General features: G+C 33.4%; 1 protein-coding gene across 2 annotated transcripts; it reads right to left on the reverse strand.

Annotated features, from left to right (window-relative positions):
* Window positions 1-1621: 1621 nt before the first annotated feature.
* LOC113862863 (FHA domain-containing protein FHA2) lies at window positions 1622-17184 on the reverse strand. Of its 2 annotated transcripts, none has more exons than XM_027496122.1 (3): window positions 16425-17184; window positions 7786-7943; window positions 1622-2834 (listed from the first exon to the last, which is right to left on the reverse strand). In XM_027496122.1, the coding sequence occupies exons 1-3, from the start codon at window positions 17029-17031 to the stop codon at window positions 2625-2627; spliced, it is 975 nt and encodes a 324-aa protein (XP_027351923.1). In that variant the 5' UTR covers window positions 17032-17184; the 3' UTR covers window positions 1622-2624. The 2 variants fall into 2 exon arrangements, with proteins under 2 accessions (XP_027351923.1, XP_027351924.1); XM_027496123.1 differs by having other exon boundaries at window positions 2457-2834; window positions 16455-17164.
* Between the last annotated feature and the right edge of the window lie 3191 nt (window positions 17185-20375).

Consider the following 20375-nt stretch of genomic DNA (forward strand, 5'->3'; position numbering starts at 1 on the left):
AATGATTCTCCATGTGGTGGGCGAGTCGGGATTCCACACGATCTTCCACACTTTCATCGTTGTTTAGCTCCTCGTCGATTCTGCCATGGAAGGTCCAAGCTGATACAAGTTGATATGGTTGTCATAATAGCATTAGAAATTTCACAAAATCAAAGAACTATGAGAATGAATAGGGAAACCTAATAAGAAGAAAGGATTCAAAATTCTATTATTCAGAACTGAGGTACAAGACAAAAATGAATGATTATTCTAATTATTCTTTTATTTTCTCTATACGTAGCTGTAGCTGAAGAGTAACTAACACAATGCACTCTCAACCAATACAATTGGGTAGGCTCATATATTATTTATAATTCGCTATTTACCCTTTCTCTCCTGTTATAGAGCTACTACTAGATGATCAAGCAATGCACATATCACCATATACTTTAAAAGGAGAACACTACAAATTAGAGGTACAATCAAAAAGTAAGAAATTATGTTCTTAATGGACATAGGGAGCACACAATTTCTTGAGAAATATGTGGGTGAAGTCACTTAGTTAAAATGACAAGTAATGCTATATGTCATTGTCTCTTTATGCTCTGTTTGAATTCATGTTGAGGAGGGGAGAAGAAGAGAAAAGTTAGTAATCACTTACTATTGTTTTGAAGGTAATTAAATATGAAGGAAAAGGTTTAAAGTATTTTTTAAAATTTTAAAACCTTCTTAACTCTTTTTTTTTGAATTTTCCTATTTTAAAAAGTTTTAGTGATTCATATAGTGAGTTTATCATTTATATTTCTATTTGATAAATTAAATATTTAACATAGTTTAGAGCTAAATAGCAAGAAAATAAAAAATTAAAAAATATATTTTTTCAAAAAAATATTTGCTTTTAGAGTAAAATTTTTTCAAAAAAATTAAAAAAATATTACTTTTTAGAGAGAAAAAATATTAGTTTATATTTTTTAAATAAAAATATATAAGTAAAAAATATAAAAAGATAATAATGTCATTTACATATTAAATCCTCTAATACCCTTCTCTTGCAATAGTTAAACTCTCCTTCCCCTCCTAAATCATTTAAACAATCATTATAGACTAATCTTAACACATTGATTTTATTTTTATTCTTTGAATTTGAGTATAGACATTGATAATATTGGCGTTGTGGAGCATATTCATAAATCTATTGTTGTACAGGGGTGTAAGATATTAAAGATAGTTGATTTCTCTTTCCTTTTCGTTTAAAGGATCAAAATATGGAAAATTTTGTTGACTCTCAGATTACCACGTAATTCTCAAGCAATGAAAATCCTATCTACAAACAATTTGTATTTTAACTAACTTCTTGAAAGGTTATCACGACAGTTACACGATGACTAACTAATGATTGTTCAGCTACAGTTAAACAATTTGTATTAATTTGTTGTTTTTATATGCCTCAAATGAAAAGATACAGATAAAATATGTTTTAGGTTTATAATAACGCAAAATAGGTTTTAATATCGAATCACATATTCGGAAACTACGAAATATGTGATTCGCACATTTAAAGATCTTAAAAATTTAGCCCGACATTTTCTAATCTAATTTTTTATGTCGATTTTTTACTTTTTTATTTTTTTTAGGTCTTTGGGAGAGGGTGATTGGGCGACTGGGGAGGGAGCTTTTTCTTTTACACTGTTTTTGTGCCTATCGTTTTGCGGCCTTGCATTTCCAAACTCTGAGAATCCAAAACACCAAAGAGCCTGGCCCAGCAAGCAATACAGGAATACCAAAACACTTGCAAGGAAAACCTTACGCGGCATGTATCTAAGCACTTGTTTGAATTCACGTTAAAATGCTATAAAATTATGTTTATTACATCTTTCATTTACCTAACAAGTATAATTTATTATTTTACTAACAGTTAAATATAAGTTAATTGAAAATTACACTAAAAAAATCCTTATATATATTATAATTTTGAACAAAAATTAGATCACTTTAAACTTACTTTTAAATAAAATTAATAAACACACTCAACCAGTTTGAATGTTGATAATACCATTTTCCCTTTACTTTGATATCAATATTAAATCTTTGTTAATTCAAAACAAATTATTTCAATTGAATTATTTTTAAAATTTCCTAGTAATAAAATAGTTTTTTTTTATTCCTCAGTTTTCCCGTTTAATACAAATTTTGCTCACATTTAACCAGCTTTTTAACTCCTACAATTTCATCTGGGTGAATAAACCAGAAACGACAAACTCATTGTTTTTTTTTTTCAAATTATCCGCTCCAATTCATGTTTTTTTGTTTTACATTCACCTTGTTATAAGACAAGGGAGAGGAGTCGAAAAGGACTTGCCAAGTGCCTTGACTTTATGTAAATAGATGTTTGAAAAAGTGACGTTTACCCAATATCAGAAGTAACTAAGTATTTACCGAAAAAGAAGTAACATTGAACCCAAAAAAGAGTAGCATTAAGTGTAATTTTATACAGGTTTGGTGCTAAACCAGATATCACAATAGAATGTCCAAGTTGACAACGTAGTTCTGTTCATTCACAGCTATAGGAAAAGCTACAACTGCTGATGTTCTTTCCTTTCCGTTTCTTGTTTTTCTGGGAGGCAGGGGCTTTACTGATGATGAGTTCACGATAGAAGAGAGACAAGAGAAACAAACTCCAGGGTGACTCTGCCCTTGGACCTTGTATTGATGACAAAATGTTCAGGGTACTTCCTTAATAGCATAAGCAAGCCATACCAAGGCTTCCCTTTAGATTCAGGACCAGGCCAATCTTCTGACGTTAGATATCTCCTTACTCTACTGTGGTGCCAAACAGTGCTATATTGCTCCAACAACTAAACAATAATAAAGTTATGAATTCAGAATTATATGGGTAGGTTTCTGTATCTTACCAAACGCATTTTATATGCATCATGATGGATTTTAAGCTTATATTAGGGTAATATGGTGCCATTCCAGTCTACCTACTCAACAACAACTAGTGGATGTTTTAAGTTTGTACTACTCTATAACTACCCAGAGGCATTCCCTTCACTATTTTCCACATTCTGGCTTGGCTTTACACCTATTTGAATGTTATCAAGCATCAATAGTGCCGCCATGCCGTTTTCACGTATGAGGGGTAAACTAAAAATTGAAAACATACATAAGAAAAATAACTTCAAATCACTACAAACAATTAAATAAATTTAAATTGAAATAATATAACAAGGTTATATAAAACATATATGACACAACTTAAGCTAAAGTAGTAACAACTCCCAGGTACAGAACACCAAGTTTTTGACTAGTGACAAGACAACAGAAACAGAGGATGCTGTCCATAGAAGGAAAACACTAACGTATAAAAGAACAGACAGATAGAAGAACAGCAGTAGAATCAACACCCACAAGATGGAAACTCCTCCTTCACCACCCAAAACCTAGCAAACCAAACACCCAGAAATACAGGAAACAGTGTACAAAATCAACGTTCTGATCCTGCATAGCATTGAACCAGAGAAAGAAAGAGCATCGCTGCACTAGTGGAGATTGATGACACCAGAAAAGATGGGAAATGCAGGCAAAGAAGAGGAGAGATGGAGATGTTCCGTTCAAAAGGAAATGCAGAAAATACGGTTGGAAGAGCTAAAATGTCATTTAGGGTTGAGGTGAAAATTCAAAGGTAAAACCAAAACCTGCTTTTTGGTCCAGCTCAGTGGATCACATGATCTTGCTACATTTTTCGTTTAAATGCAGCAAATCCACACAATCTCACCAGATCACAATCCAGAGCATGATAGGGATTGCTCAGGCTGCAATCTTACAAGTAACATCACAATTTTGACTCCCATGATTGAAAGCACTCACAAAACACCTGACTGTTACATGAAAACTGTGATACGAAGAAACATGGCAATACAAATGCTGACATAACAGGGTACCTAGCCTGAAGAATGCTTAATTGCATAGTCCAAACAACTGTGCCATATATCAATTTCAGATAGCAGCGAGTAGTGGTAAACCCTGAAAATGCTATAGCAATTTAGTAGTCAATAGCCCCGCTATTGCCCACTATTGCAGAGCAGATTCCAAGCTTGTCGCATTGCAGTTTAGTAGCGGATGTCATGCCGCGAATCACAGCCACAACAGGGAGAAATCACGGCAGCTAAATCACACAAGGAAAAAAGTCAAGTTTGTCTTCCCTTTCTGAACATTGGGATGCATTTAAGGGGGATAATATGGGATTTTGCCCCCCTTTTACATTGCTGTTTTCTGTGCTTGTCCTCCATCTCTGACAAATCAAAATCAAACCCTAGTGTAGTGCTCGCTTCGTCCTCTCATCGTTCTGCTTCATCCTCCATATCTGACGTCGTTTTCTGGTGGGTCACTATTTTAGGCTGATTTCCGATCATCTTCCTCATCTCCGACAAAACCTAAGCAATTTCCAAAGTGACAACATTTTCTGGCGATACAGAGACATTTTCTAGCAAGACCATCTGTGTTAGAGCTATTTTTCCAATGACTAACCACTCCATTTTCAGTTTTTATTCTTCGTCATGATTTTCTTCTTTGTTCCGTTTTGTTTTCCTTTCTCTGGACCCTTCTATATGACTTTAATTTGATTATTAATTTTGTATGTTTTCAACATATATATGTGTAGTATAATTTATATTAGATGTATTTCAAACTTCCAAACAGCGGTCATCTCGCTATCCAATATCCCCACTATAGTGTTTTTGGGGTCGACCACTCCATGCTGCTATCTAGAATTGACTACTATGATATCAGTAAAGTGCATAATAGGACAGCTGCTATTCTGAACTTTTTATACAGACTATATATATATATATATATAATACTCAAAATTCATGACATATTCACAATTGACAATTAGAAGTCATAATTCTTAAAGAAAACATTCATGTAAGGAGAGGGCTTACACAAAATAATGAGTTCGGGTATTAGGGATACAGATGACAAAAAACCCTCAGACTTGAGAGAATAAAAATATTTAAACAAGGAGAGCATTCAGACAAGGTAAAAAAAAAAAAACAGTGAGAACAAAAGGGAAAACAGGGCATTTGACCAGAAAAGCAAAATCAGTGGACAGAGCATGGGTTTGCCAGAACAGTGGAACACACCAAGAGTTGACCGGAAAAGACTGGGATGTGGCCGAAAAGTCATCAAAGACCAATGGCCTGATGATTCACACATTAATAGAGGAGCAGAGAAAAGAGAGTGCAAAAATCAGAAGAGGAACAGATTTTGACTTTTATCAAAAACCCTTTTGACATTTAGTTATGACATGAAAACCCCAAAATATCCCCAAACCAACATTTAAAATTTAGGGCATAAATTTTTACTTTTCTCAATGGTTTAGGAATTTTGTTTGTTAATGAAATCTTTGTTTGGAATTGGAAATCCATTTTTATTTTAGTCGTGGAAAGATATAAATCCACTCACATTTAGTTGGATTTGTTTTCAGTTTTATTGTTGTAGTTCACATTTTTCCCATATTTGTTAGGCCATTTAGTTCTTCCAAGGGTAAACAGTTGTTGGGTTTATTATGTTTTAATGATGAATATATAATTTGGTAATTTTTACAGTGCCTTATAAATCAAGAGGGCATTCTATGCCCTCTCACACGTTCAATAATTATAACAGTTAATTTTATAGTAAATATAGATAATAGATAGTGGAGGTTAGTAGTTTATTTGAAAAAAAACAAAAATATACACCAGCAACAAAGCCTATCCCATTAAGTCATGTCAACTACATTGATCAAATAACATTGAGCTCAGTCAAAACTAAATTCTCAAAAAGATATTATTTACCATGAGATCTCTTTCAATAAATCTCCTCAATATTTATTTAAAATATTGTTATAATATTGAATGAAATCTTTTAAAAATAATCAATCAAAACATAAAATTTCATAATAAATGTCATTAAAAAGTAAAAACAATCTGATAAACTTGTCATATAGAAGAAAATAGGCCCAAGAGTGGAGACCTGTTGGTGTATGCAATGTTGTCAAAATTGGGATCCTACATAGGATCAGGAGGAGGGGGGGTCCAAGATCGTAAATCATGTGATCGTAAAATCCTACTAAATCATTCAAAACTATGCTTAAACATATACATAAACATAAAAAATAACAAAAAAAATAACCTCTAAATCACATAATTTTAACTAAAACTAAACTTAAAATTCCTAGACTTAAGATCTAATACAAATCAAATAAGAAATAAAATACAAGTGCAATCACAAAGTATTGCAGAATGTCGAGCCACAACACCCAACGCCAACAAGAGAACCTCAAAAGAAGTATAGAACCAATGACAAAAAGAAGAGAAACGAAAAACGCAGGCAGCAGCACCTAGGTTGCAGAAAATGAACATAGAAATAGCACAAACAGAGGTTGCAGAAACCAAACCCAAATCTGCAAACAGCAGTAGTGCAAAGGTTGTTTCCAAATAGAAGAAGAGAGAAAACTTTGTGAGTTGTCATCGCACAAGAACAAGATATTAGAAGTCCAAAATCGGGTTAAAAACTGCCTTGGAAACGTGTCTAAAAACTGGGTTGCGAAAATCTGATCTGGAAACCTGCGTAGCGAAGATCAGATCATCGATCCTCAATCCGAAGGAGAAAAATCGGGATCCTACACAATCTTGCCGACTTTCAATCCTATTTGAGATTAAGATTGTGGGATGGGAGAAAGATTGTAGGATTGCACGATCTTGGGATTAAGATAGAGATTTTGACAACATTGGCGGTATGAGAGGAAAAAAAATAACCAAGTGTCAGCAGGTAGAAAATTCTATCGGCAAAGAGAGAGAATCATAACCAAACGGGGATGGTGGCATGGGGGAATGAGGGTGGTGGTTCAAGAATTCACGGGAGAAGAGGGGGAATAACATTAAATAAGTGAGAGAAGCAGAGGCCGCGAGGGATAGGGAAAATTCAGAGTGAGGTATTGGGAGTAGCAGCACTGGCTTGGTGACAGTATGGGTTTTCAGTTTTTTTTTTTTTTTTTCTCTTTATTCTGTGTCTTCAGTGAAATTTCCTCAGTTGAAAGGAGCTCAGCTTCTATTTCCCAATTAATAAAACACATTTTTTGCCAGCTCTATCAACTTGGTATAAGAGCATTTCACCATATATCTCAATTGCAAACAAGTGGCACAAATAGTGACACAAGTACTGTACAGTTTCACTCCAGAGGGCTACTACACAGCCAATCCACATTGGTGAAGAGGCTGCAAAGTGTGGTGAGATGTTAGCATCCAATTACAAGGTATGGGACTTCAATGCCACATTGGAAGTATGGGATTTTAGAATGGGCTTTAGGCCTTGGGATCTCCAATTGCAAAGACTAGCTTTTGTGGTGTACGTCTCCCAAGGTTCTGTTCTAATCACAAATTTACAATCCAGATTTCATATTTTTGTGACAAGTTGCAAACATGAAAATTGATTTGTAAATCAAATAAAATCATTTCCAATTTTGTATGATTCCAAACAACCTAAGAGTTAAGGTTAATTTGTAGCAATAGAAAATTGCTAGTTAGTAGTTGCACTAAATATCCTGGCTCCACTCTCTCTTTAGTGTAATTCACTTTGAATATCAAAGACTGAGTTGTTATACTCCAAAGCACTAATGGGTTCTTCAACATATAACCTTTAGTATAAAATTCAGGTGACAACTAAAATGGATAAAAAAAGGTTCCCCTACTTTTGCAAGTAAATTAATTCATAAAAGGAAGTTCTGTAGCAAAAGCAACTTAAACCATAATGATCAGAACTAACCTCTGCATGAAGTTTCTCCATGGGCATCCACTCTCCGGGACCACAGAGATCAGAGAGAACAGTAGCTACAGATGATACTACATCCTTTTCTTCCAACTGCTGAAGCTGAAGATTATCAGCATCTCGATCCACTCGAGATCTGCCTTCAGATTTCTTATCTGCATGAACCAAAGCATTAAAATGACATTACAAATCCTGAGACTATTCATGTAGAATAGAATTTAGATCCAATCCCAAAGCATACAAAATTGAGGTGACATCAATTAAGACACAAGTTAGATACAATGCATGGGTGTCCTATTATTAATTTGGGCAGCTTTTTGGTATATCTGAACGAAATTGGCTGTCTTCTATTTTGTATTTTCTTTCCTTTTATGGCAGGAATGTTTATCCTCCTTTTGTTCAACACTTCAACTATGTCTTGCTTTTAATATATTCTTTTATTGAAAAGAAAAAACAACTCCCATGTTTTAATGATTTCAATTTTCAAATACTAAACTTTTTTTTCTGTCAGTGGTATTCTCATCAGAGCGTTAAATGGGAATAAATCATTTAAATAAATCCAAATTAAAAATGATTCATAACAGAAGCATCAACTAGTATTTACGAGTTTCAAGCAGATACAATAACTTTTCCACCTCCTTACATGTTCTTTATGCTGGTTATTTTTTAGTAGAACTCAAACTCATTTATTTTAACTTACAGATTTAGTTATAGTTTTACTGCTTTAGCCAATACCTTACTTAGAAGAAGTAAAGGAAAACAGACACATATGAATATTAAATACAGCCTACATGCATTTAATCTTGCACGACAGAATCTGTCAACTACAAAATAATAAGTGCCAAATTGATCACAAGCAAGGAAACAAGGTTCAAGTTATTCAACAAATAGTTAATGAGTCAGAAACAAGGAATCTATTATAATTTAACTATAAAGCACAGTCAGTGTTAAGGTCCTATATCGGTTAAGAATATGGCCCTTAGTTACTTGGTATGATATACTCTTCAACATGCGAACACAGTATGTAACCATGGCAAATATGTGGTATGTTAGGGGTAAACAGATTTGGTACGGTAGCTGGGTTTATGGTATGTTTTAAAATATTAATTGGTCCATTATTAATATAATTTTATAAATAAAAAAAAAACACATAATATCCTTTGATTTATTATAATTTTTTTCTTTCCCAATAACCAGGTAGACTTCAAATATCACTTCCTAACCCAGTTTACATTAATTTACGAATGTTTTTACTTTGTGCTATACTGATATTATTCATTGTCAGTTTTTGTCCCCTTCGCTGGTGGACCCCAAAGGTCCAATTGCAGCTTTAAAGACCCTCCTTCCTCTTTTCTCCTTGCAAAATCAGATAAAAGGAGAGAGCCATATTTGTTGAATTTGGGAATGAAAATACCCAAAATAGCATTGTTACCGTTACGGACATTCCATGATTGCATCCACATACCATACTATTCATGCCACAGTTAACAAAACATCAGAACTCTTCAGGCAACACTGTGCTAGTCTATTTTATCTTTAAAAGCAATCAACAGAACCAAGGCTATGCTTGCCTGGAGTGAAAATGTAAGGCTGCAAATGGAAACTTTATTGTAACAAAATAAAGTCTCTGTGTTTTGCCATTTTTCATTGGAACAAGTATTGCCAAACTTGTGACAATCATACATGACAATTTACAGCAACCAAAACAACGGAGGGAGCAGAAGCACAGGAATAGAAAACACAAATTTTAATATACAACAACAATAAGATCTTATCAATACATGCACTTGAATGTATAAATGCAAAGTAATATAGCATACATATCCATTTTTATTACAAAAAATTAAATATTTGAAAATTAAGCTACTATAATGATTATACATTAACATCGAAGGATTTATATTCCATATAAATCAAACTCATGATGAGCACATCCATGAAAAACAAAAATGACTGGCTAATTGCCTATCATTTTCAATAACAGTACTACTGGTCAGTTAAGCAGATTCAACAGGCACAAGAAAAGGGACTCATGATAATTTATCCATAAAAGTAGTTGTTAAATATATGTAAATATATTATTTAGGGAGATAGTATCTGTTAAATATATTTAAATATATTATTTAGGAAAATAGTATCAATATAATTATAGTAATTAGATAACCGTATATTTTTCCTTAATTTTGTAGCTATGATTACAATTCTCATTGTCAATATAAATATACATCCCATGGTGTAGTTGAGACACAGAATTCCTCTCATGCCTTCTTGTTTTCTCCCATCTCAACATGGTATCAAGAGTCTAACAAGGAAGAAACCCTAATTCGTTGTGGGCCCACTACTCAAAGGTGTAATTTTTTTAAGAAACCGTGTGTCTCCGATTTCTGTTTTCTTTCCAGCAGCCACTGTTCACTGTCTGGCGACTTTTCCGGCCGCAGCTGTTCTTTCCAGCGACTTTTTTGGCCGTCCCTGTTCACACCGCTGGTGACTTTCGACGTGCTTTTTTTCTTTCCCTGGCTTCTCACTACCGCCGCTGCTGTTTAACTTGTTTTACCACTGTTTGGTTGTGTTTCTCTCTCTTCTAGGTTGACCCATGGCAACTTTGCTTCTCTCAACATCTCACCAACACTCTTCAATGATTTCCTTTGTTGGTATGCGAATCGTCAGGCTTTTGATTCCACTGCTTTTGTTGTGTATATGGGTAATTCTTTTATTGGTAATTCTCATTCCTCATCTCTTTTGTGCTTGATTCAGGTATCACTGATCATATTACCGGTAACAAATCCCTATTTTCCTCCCTCTCTACATTTGGGTACTTACCTTTTGTTACTATGGCCAATGGGTCTCAAATACAATCTCAAGGTGTTGGCAGTGTCTCTCTTCTTCCATCATTATCTATCGACAATGTCTTATATGTTCTTGAGTCTCTTTTTAATCTTTTATCTATAAGTCGACTCACTTGCACACTTAATTGTGTTGTCTCCTTTACTTAAGATTGTTTTTCTCCAAGATCGGATGATGGAGCAGATGATTGGCATCGGCTGTGAATCGCATGGACTTTATCAACTCCAACCGCTCACACATGCTGGTTTGGCAATGGATTCCCCTCTTATTTCGCATGCTAGGTTAGGACATCCAATTCTTTAGAAACTACAACTTTTGGACATCCAATCCTGGTTTTGTTGCTCAGGGAGAGTCTTCAGGATTAGTTGGTGACCTTCAAAAATCCTTGTATGGTCTTAAACAATCTCCAAGAGCTTGGTTTAGTAGATTCAGCATTGTTATCCAACAGTTTAGAATGATTCGAAGTGAAGCTGATCACTCAATTTTTTATCACAACTCAGCTACAAGATGCATTTACTTGGTTGAGTATGTGGACGATATTATTATCATTAGCAATGACCATCATGGCATTACACAGTTGAAAAACCACTTATGTCACCACTTTCAGATAAAAGACCTTAGAAAACTTCGATATTTCTTGGGAATAGAGGTGACACAATCCAAACATGGTATTGTAATTTTTCAAAGGAAGTATGCATAGGATATATTGGAGGAAACAGGTTTAATGGGGGCCAAATCTGTAGATACTCCTGTGGATCTTAATTTTAAACTTTTACCAAGTCACGAGGAGCCTCTTGTTGACCCAAAAGAGTATAGAGAATTGGTTGGTAAACTAAATTACCTCTTAGTTACTCAACCCGACATTTCTTTTGCTGTTAGTGTGCTAAGTCAGTTTCTCAATGCTCCCTATGAAAGACATTGGGATGTATTGATTTATATCTTGAAGTATATCAAAGGTGCTCCAGGAAAAAGTCCCCTATCTGAGGACAAGGGTCATGATAAAATTGTTAGATATTCTGATGCAGGTTATGCATACTCTCATGATAGGAGATTCATCTTTGGCTATTGTGTTTTAATTGGAAGTAATCTAATTACCTCGAAAAGTAAGAAGCAAAATGTGGTTTCTCTTTCTAGTGCAGAAGCAGAATATCGAGCCATAGCTTCAGCCACATGTGAACTTATATGGCTGAAATAACTACTTAAAGAATTAAAATTTAGAGAAGATACACAAATGATACTCATTTGTGACAACTAGGAAGCCTTACACATTGCTTCGAATCCAGTCTTTTACGAACAAACAAAGCATATTGAGATTGATTGTCACTTCCTTCATAAAAAGATCTTATCCGAAGTTATCGCCACAAATTTTGTCAATTCAAATAATCAACTGGCAGATGTATTCACAAAGTCTTTAAGGAGATCTCGTATTCAATATATTTGTGATAAGCTCAGTGCATATGATTTATATGCTCTAGCTTGAGAGAGTGTTAAATATATGTAAATATATTATTTAGGAAATATCTGTTAAATATATTTAAATATATTAGTTAGGGAAATAGTATCCATATAATTATAATAATTAGGTAACAGTATATTTGTCCTTAATTTTGTAGTAATGATTACGATTCTCGTTATCAATATAAATATAAATCCCGTGGTGTAGTTGAGACACACGGAATTCCTCTCATGCCTTCTTGTTTTCTCTCATCTCAACAGTAGTAAATAGTGAAAAAAGTAATTATTAATTCATCAGCATCATAGTTGTCAAACAGGGGATGTGGAGACTAGAAACAAGAAATTGTCACAAGGAATGCAAGATCCTATCTTAATAACAAAAATTTAATGAACAGTAAGACACACATTGAGTAAAACAGAAATAGGTAAAATATCTTAAACTACAACTAACATTAAATAAATTATAATTCATGATAGAATATTTGAAAATCCGGGGGAAACTTTTAATGTGGCAATTGGACAAAAACAACAGAAACAATGAATGTCATTGCCAAAATATTGTCCTTATCAGCACTAGTGTCTTTATTCTAAATATTGTCATTGCCAAAATCAACCCAGTCCAAAGTACCAAGAAACTGAGAGAAAAAAATGCAATGCCCAGAAATAGGGGACTGCAGCAGGACCCAGTCCTCACAGTGCCCAAGTTGCAGCTTCATAGTCCAAACATTCAGTTGGCAGTGACAAAACCAAAGTACAGACTTACAGCTGAGGCTTGTCACAGTTTGTATCAGTCTCAGGCAATGGTTATTTCTGGGTTAATTTCTGCCACCCTCTAAAATAGATGGAGGGTTAATTTTGGTGGGTTTTCTCTGGGATTTTGGTAGGATTCCTGTTAGATTTGGTGCATCATATAGGATTGATGGACCTCACAATCGCACCAAGTTCACATTACAATACACAATGCCATCATGATCCCAGAGACACAAGTTCTGAGCTAGCATCAAGATCTGACAAGCTTGCAAAACACATAGAATCATGCATAACAAAATAGCTTGCACTGTTTATGACTATGATCTGCACATTCACCACTTTATATCTATTCAATTTATTTAAAAGCTATAGCATATTTGTTATAGTGAAAACACACTTGAAACAATAGATGGCTTATAGGGTTATAGCAAATAATGGCAAGTGTAGCACATTTATTTTGAAATATGATACTGGTTATATATATATATATATATATATAAGAAATATGACATTTAATATTATTTGAAGTCAGAGTTATTAAAAAAAAACGGCCATGGTCGCACGATGGCGGATGTTGCTGGCTGTTTTCACCCAAACTGCCACAACCATGGCAGAAAACAGCAGTTTATGATGGTGACGCCATGGCAGAAATGGCGGTTTTTTAGAGGAAAAAAGAGTTGGGCTCTGACCCAACCCGTTCCAAAGTGACACGCAAACTCAACCCTAGAAACTTATTTCTTCTTCCTTTCATGCAACTCACCTCTCTCTCTCTCTTCTTCGTCCTCACTTCTTCATTCTCAGCATCTCCGCCCTTCCTCGAGGACACTGTAGCAGTGGAAATTGCAGCTTTTGCACACTTCTTGGTCAGTTACTATTGTGAGATTTTACGAAAAACCCAAAAATGTCCTAAATTGTTAACGTTGCAAAACCATGTATCAGGAAATATTTTGGGTGAAATTAAAAAAAAGCTTTAAATGGGTTTAAAAGAATTAATCCAGTCTCTGCATTTTTGCACCTTTTCTCTGACCCTTTAGTACTGTGCGACCCATCAACCTACTACCCTCTTGGGTCATTTTTCGTGAACTACTGGTGTTATCCAGCCAATTTCTCGTTTTTTGGCAAACCACTGTTCTCTGACCCTTGTTCTACATTTTTTGCCAAGTGCTCTGTTTTTCTTCTTTTATGTTTTGCAATTGTTCGGCAAGTTGTTCTTCTCTCATTGTCCATTTCTTTTTTTGTTCTTAGCTGCCATGTGCTCTGTTTTGCTATAGGTTTCAGTTTCCAGCTACTTTGTTCTTTTCTTTATTTATTTATTTTGTATAAGTCTCTCCTCATTCGGTTCTAATTTTATTTGGCTTTCAATGTTTTGATACTTTAAAAGCATTGAGTTAGAGGCTAAAACTTGTTTATTTCCTTGACTTTTATTGTTATATACTGAAATTTATTGTCTAAACCTCTTTATATCAGCTTTCCTTGACATTCCTTCTTTTTTATTTCTCAAACCGTTTTTCTCTTCTTGGTTTTATATCACATTCTGCAGGTTATATATATAAATTTATTATGACCACCATGCTTCTGCCGTGGCATCCACCATAATTTTATGGTAGTTTTTTGGCTGTTTGCCCTCCGCCATTAATAATATTGTTTGAAATACAGCAATATCCTCATATGACATGAAAATGAGTATGTCTTGGACCTTAACATGAAACAGTGAGGAGGAAAATCAAACAATAAAAGTAGAGTTGTCAATTCAAGCTACCTACTCGACCGACCCACATCCGGTGGTGGGCCAATGCAGGCCAGGCTAAAATGGCCGAAAACAATTCGAGATTTTAAAATGATAACCCAAGCCCAGACTTTTGTTGGTAGCAAGCTTATGCACATTAAAATCTAATTTAACATAAATTAAAGTATAATTTAACGTACATTTACAATATTTTTAAGCACATTAAAATTTTAAACATCAGATATCTATTCAACATTTCAACACATTTAAAACAAATATTCTAACTAGTTTCTCAATTATTTAAACCTACTTTAGGAAGTTTTGTATCTTCAATTGCAATGACCTTACTGTCAACATTGTCATCATCCTCATTATCATAATCTAGAATTAATATAGATTATGTTAATAAGTTCTAAAATAAAATAAATTAATAATTTTAATTTAATGTAAATGTTAGCTAAAAAAAGAGCATATTCACTTTAAAAAAAAAAAAAAAACAACGCAAGCTGCAGGCTAGCCTGCATGGATTCAGATTTCAGACCTAAATAGGTCAAACTAAAAAGGCAGGTCTCCAATTCTAATGCCCAAACCCTTATATATTTTGGGTATTTTTAGGTCAATCCATCAGGTAAGCCATTTTGTCAGCTCGACTAAAAAGTGATAGCATAAGCTTAGAATGTGTCATGTATATTGTAAACCAAAAATATCCAAATACAACTTGGGATAGTCATTTTAAGCCATATGGTTGGGCATACCATATCCCTCAATTAGTAATGCCCCAGAGATTGACATTTATATTTATTTTAGCAACATCTAATTCCTAGCAGTGTAGCCCTTAAAATATTGAAAATTGCCAGACATAACCCAAGTTCAAACTCATATCATAACTGTGAAGTTCAATTATGGCTTCAAATGGTGAGGGGCTAAAATATGTTATCAGAGTATCACCGTGCTAGAAACATTGAAGATGATGTGGTAAATTCATAGTGTATACACCACCAGAAGTACATGCTAAACTTTATATTCCACATCCTCACTATTTTTTCATGTACTGCATGTAAAGAATTCACTAACAAGCAGACATAAATGCCCTCTCCGTGGAGACATAAAAGTTGCACCATCCTTTAACAAATTGGACGCATTTAGAGGGGAACTCAAGATAGTAAACAGAAACAATATACATATCATACCACACTCACTACATCCAAGAAAACAATTAACAAATCACCAAAGAAGCAGATAAATCCCATACAGGCTACAGCCAATAGAAATTTCTAAATGATACAGTAAAACTTATCACAATCCAAATTCGAGAACAACATCAGCAAGATCTGTTAAGCTTATATGAAGATGAAAACCAAAGATTCGGCTCATACAGTGTCTACGTTCAACTTAAATAAACTTCAAAAGAATAGCCTTGTCAATGCGACAAAAGTTCATATGCATTTTCTGTTAACGAAGAAACAGCCTTCATCAATCATAGTCAAAACCAAATGAGTTGATTTAAAACAAAAATTAAAACAATCTAAAAGACAACACGCTCATAAAGCAAATTCTATAGCAAAACGCTTGAACAACACCAAAACAGTACAACCATTTATCAAAATTCAAATACCATAACGAGACTCAAAATCAAATACACAATTCCCAAGAGTAATATAACATTATAGACTCGAATTCACAGTGAACCGTATGCATACAGCGTCATATATACTATCCAAGAGATTATTTAAACTCAAAACAAGTACACACTACAAAATTAAACGGTGGATATATCATTACGAGCATGGTTCAATTCCAAAAGCCTCATCCTTTCAATAAACAAAAAAAACGCAATTACAACAATCACAAAAACACTAACCCATAGGTCCGGGCAGAGAAGACTTGGCACCAGAATAGCCATAACCATCATACCCATCCCTCCGTATGCTCTTCCCACCACCACCGACATCATCCTCATCATCAAACTCTTCCTCATAGTAATCCCTCCTAGACTTCTTCACAAGGGAACCAGACCCAGGGGCCAAATGGTAATTATAATGCGAGCCTGGCATAACAGGCCCAGGGCCCGGATGGTTAGGGTAGTGACGTGGGCCGAGAGGTCCACCCAAGATACTACGAACCGGCAAGAGGAAGTAAAACTCTTTATCACCGATTTGAAGGAGATCTTGGGAATCGAGCTTAACCGGAGGGTTACCGGGAAGGTGGAGAACGCCCTCGACGAGGCAACCATTTTTGCCGAGGACTTCGAGGGCGAAACGGCGTCGTGCGAAGTCGTAGAAGATGCGGGCGTGGTGGCGCGAGATGTTCATGCCACCGCCGAGGCTGGAGAGGTCGACATCGACGGTAGATTTCTTGGAGTTGCGGCCGAGGACAATGGAGTAGGTCTGCATGTAGTATTCGAAGTCCTCGCCTTGAAGCTTCGCGAAGCCTGCTTCCACGTCGCCACCCGCTGTCGCGGTTCCCATGGCTGCACAACCAGAATGAAACCAGAGGAATTGGAATTGGCGAGAAGCAGAGGTAGAGGGTTTCGATCCCAGAGAGAAAGGGCAAACCCGTGAAAGGGGACTGCTGAATGGAATGAAACTTTAATTTGATTCTCTCTGCTGGGAGGAAAGCTTGGGAAAAGAAAAAAACAACTTACAAATTTAGTTTATTCAGTCCTGTTTCATTTAGTTTTATTTTTTAGTTTTTAAAAATTATATTTTAAAACAATTTTATAAAACTGTTTTTAAGAAGAGAACTTGGTAATTTAGTTCTCAAAATTATTTTTAAGATAAAAATAAAAAACCTTGTTTGATAAAATTGTTTTTAAAAATAAATCTTAAAAACTAAAAAAATAAAATGTATTTAGTTTTATTTTTTTTATTTAGTATTTTATATTAAATAAATATATATATATATATATATTTAATTTTAATATTTTTTATTTAATCAAATATATTTTTATATTTAAAAATATTGAATTAAAAAATTATTAAAATATCAAAATTTAATATTAAATTAAAATAATACTTATAATACTAAGCATTTTGTAAATTATGAAATTATAAAATAAATTAATATCAAATTAAAAAAATAATTATTAATAAAAAAATAAATAATATAAATAGATAAATCTTGCAATGTATGTATATTAAAAATAAATCTTGCAATGTATGTATAACTATTTGTAATTGTATATGTATAAACTAATACTAATTAGTTGCTACATTGTATTTGTACAAAATAAATTAATATTAAATTAAAAATTAATGATTAACTTTAATATTAAAATAATTTTTAATAAAAAATATAAATAGTATAAATAAATAATATCACAAAAAAATAAATAACTCTAATACAATAAAACAAGTGAATATGTATATTAAGAATAAATCATGTAATATATATATAACTATTTGTAATTGTATAATTATAAACTAATATTAACTAGTTGTCACATCAAATAAATTAATATTAAATTAAAAAATAATGATTAATTTTAATATTAAAATAATTTTTAATAAAAAATATAAATAGTATGAATAGGTAATATCACAAAAAAAAATAAAGGTAAATAACGTTGATATAATAAAACAAGTGAATATGTATATTAAGGATAAATATGTAACATATGTATAATTATTTGCAACTGTATATGTATAAATTAATACTAACTAGTTGTTAGATTCTATCCACATATGATTTGTAATATGATCCCTAAGTATTGTCATCTCAGCGACTAAATTATAATCATTGGAGCTAGTTTCTTATATACTCGAACCTCTGATCTCATGCTCAATTTTGATAAGATCCATTTTTTTTCCATATCCTGAATAAATCATCATTCAAATTTCACTTCCATATGTAATTATAAATAGCACAACATGCTGCTACTATGAGTTGTTGCCTAAAAGGTTTATATGGAGGCATCAACTTTAAAATAAAAAACTTGTTTTTCAAGATTGCAAAGCAATGCTTGATTGTTATTTTCAAAGAAGAGTGTCTGTAGTTGAATAACTTTATAAGACTCCTTAATTGTCTGACTTGGCCTCCATATTCATGTGCATGATACATTTCTTCCCTAAGAGGGAAGAAAACCTCCCGTACATAGATAGCCAACATCAATAAGATAGAACAAACTTACATTACATAGAATATATATTTATGAATATTTTTTCATTAATTAAAAACAGTTGAGTTATAATATAAGTACTCACCTTTAGATGGTCATAGAAAATTTGCATTTGGGTTGGTAAGTGCGCAAAAAAAAAACTTTTGAATTATGTGCACTTCTTTCCCATCTAGAATACACAAATGTAAACATCATATTAAAATCACAAGCACACATAACATTCTGCGTGATAGTTGTCTTTCTATCTCTACATGCAATTTGTTTTTTAGCAGAAACTCGTGCACTTATATGAGTGCCATCAATTGCACCTATGCAGTTCTATAACAATAACCCAAAATAAAAAATTAAAACAAGATAGAATAAAAGAATAAAATGAGAACTAATTAAAATAACAAATAAGTATTACATACATACCTTGAACTAAGGATAATATTTTGACTCATTTCTAATCTTGCTTGGCAATTCTATAGATTCTTATTTTAGTAGATTTTTTCTCAACAAACACACTACTCTTAATACTTGCTTAAAATAACAAGAAACTATTTCTATTGAATGTTGAAAGCTATCTGAAGCAACTCTATAGCAAACATTCTGGCCAATTATAAATAAAAACATAGCAACCTTCTCTTCAAGAAGAACATTCCTTGAGTCACTTAAGTAACTCTTTGCCCTTAACTCATCACAAAATTTAACAAAGCAGTCCTACTTCATTTGAAGTAACTCAAAGCAAGTTACTCCATATCCATTTAATAACTCTTGAGTATAATCATAACCACTCAATGCAGATGTTCGAACCTTTCTTTTGTTCAGAAATCTATGATCATTATCATAAAGCATATTAATTAAGAGAAACTCAGCTAACTCATAATCACTTGACTCAGAAGAAGAATCATCACTTTTATCAATATCCATTATGATTATAACTTGTCATATAATTTCACAAAATAAAAATGATAAAAAAGATATTCAATGAAAATTATATAATAAAAGTGAAATAACATAACATAAAATTCAAAGTACTTCATAAAAATACACAAATAAATGTTCACCACACATTAAATCATAGATGTCTAAAGTTTTATCCTTAAAAGCCTAAATAACCATGCTTGTTTCCTATTAATAGACATAGTAAGAAACATTTCCCTCCAATCAAGCTTCCTAAATTTTTCTAAGGCTTTTACATAAATGTCATATGGTATGCCTTCAATCTCTTTGAGGGCAGCCCCACACTTAGTAATAGAATGATCTGGTGTAACAAGTGAAGAAGTAGCCTCAATTCTCAATCTCTTCAAGGGTAGCCACATACTTAGTAGTAGAATGATCTGGTGTAACAAGTGAAGCAGTAGCCTCCATACTCCTAGCCTTATACTTCTCAGTTTTTGCTTTAGATGCTTCAGTCCATGCTGCAAGTGCCTCTCTCTTTTGTAATGTCCTAGACTTGTGCTCTTTTACTTGAATTTTGCATTTTCCACTACGTGTGATGTGCTCCACTTCTATTGTGTTATCATCTGAGTTATTGTTATCAACATTTACACAACTTCCATTATTGAGGTATTGACTTTCAAGCTCATTTTCTTCATTAGTATTTGGTGGATCTTGGGTAGATGAATGATGAAGTACTCTAGTTGCAATACTTCTATTGAATATCATTCTTAATAACGTATAATAGTCACATTCTTTCTTTTGAAATTGAGC

Source organism: Abrus precatorius, unplaced genomic scaffold (genome assembly GCF_003935025.1).
Source record: "Abrus precatorius isolate BTA unplaced genomic scaffold, Abrus_2018 Scaffold3, whole genome shotgun sequence".
NCBI lineage: Eukaryota > Viridiplantae > Streptophyta > Magnoliopsida > Fabales > Fabaceae > Abrus > Abrus precatorius.

What these genes read in the sequence shown, in the direction of transcription:
- LOC113862863 (XM_027496122.1), bottom strand. Translation starts at nt 17,031, where the DNA reads ATGGGAACCGCGACAGCGGGTGGCGACGTGGAAGCAGGCTTCGCGAAG. An exon ending in TTCTCTGCCCGGACCTATGG is followed by an intron (nt 7,944 to 16,424) that starts GTTAGTGTTTTT and finishes TGGTTCATGCAG; the next exon opens with ATAAGAAATCTGAAGGCAGA. An exon ending in TGGAGAAACTTCATGCAGAG is followed by an intron (nt 2,835 to 7,785) that starts GTTAGTTCTGAT and finishes ATTATTGTTTAG; the next exon opens with TTGTTGGAGCAATATAGCAC.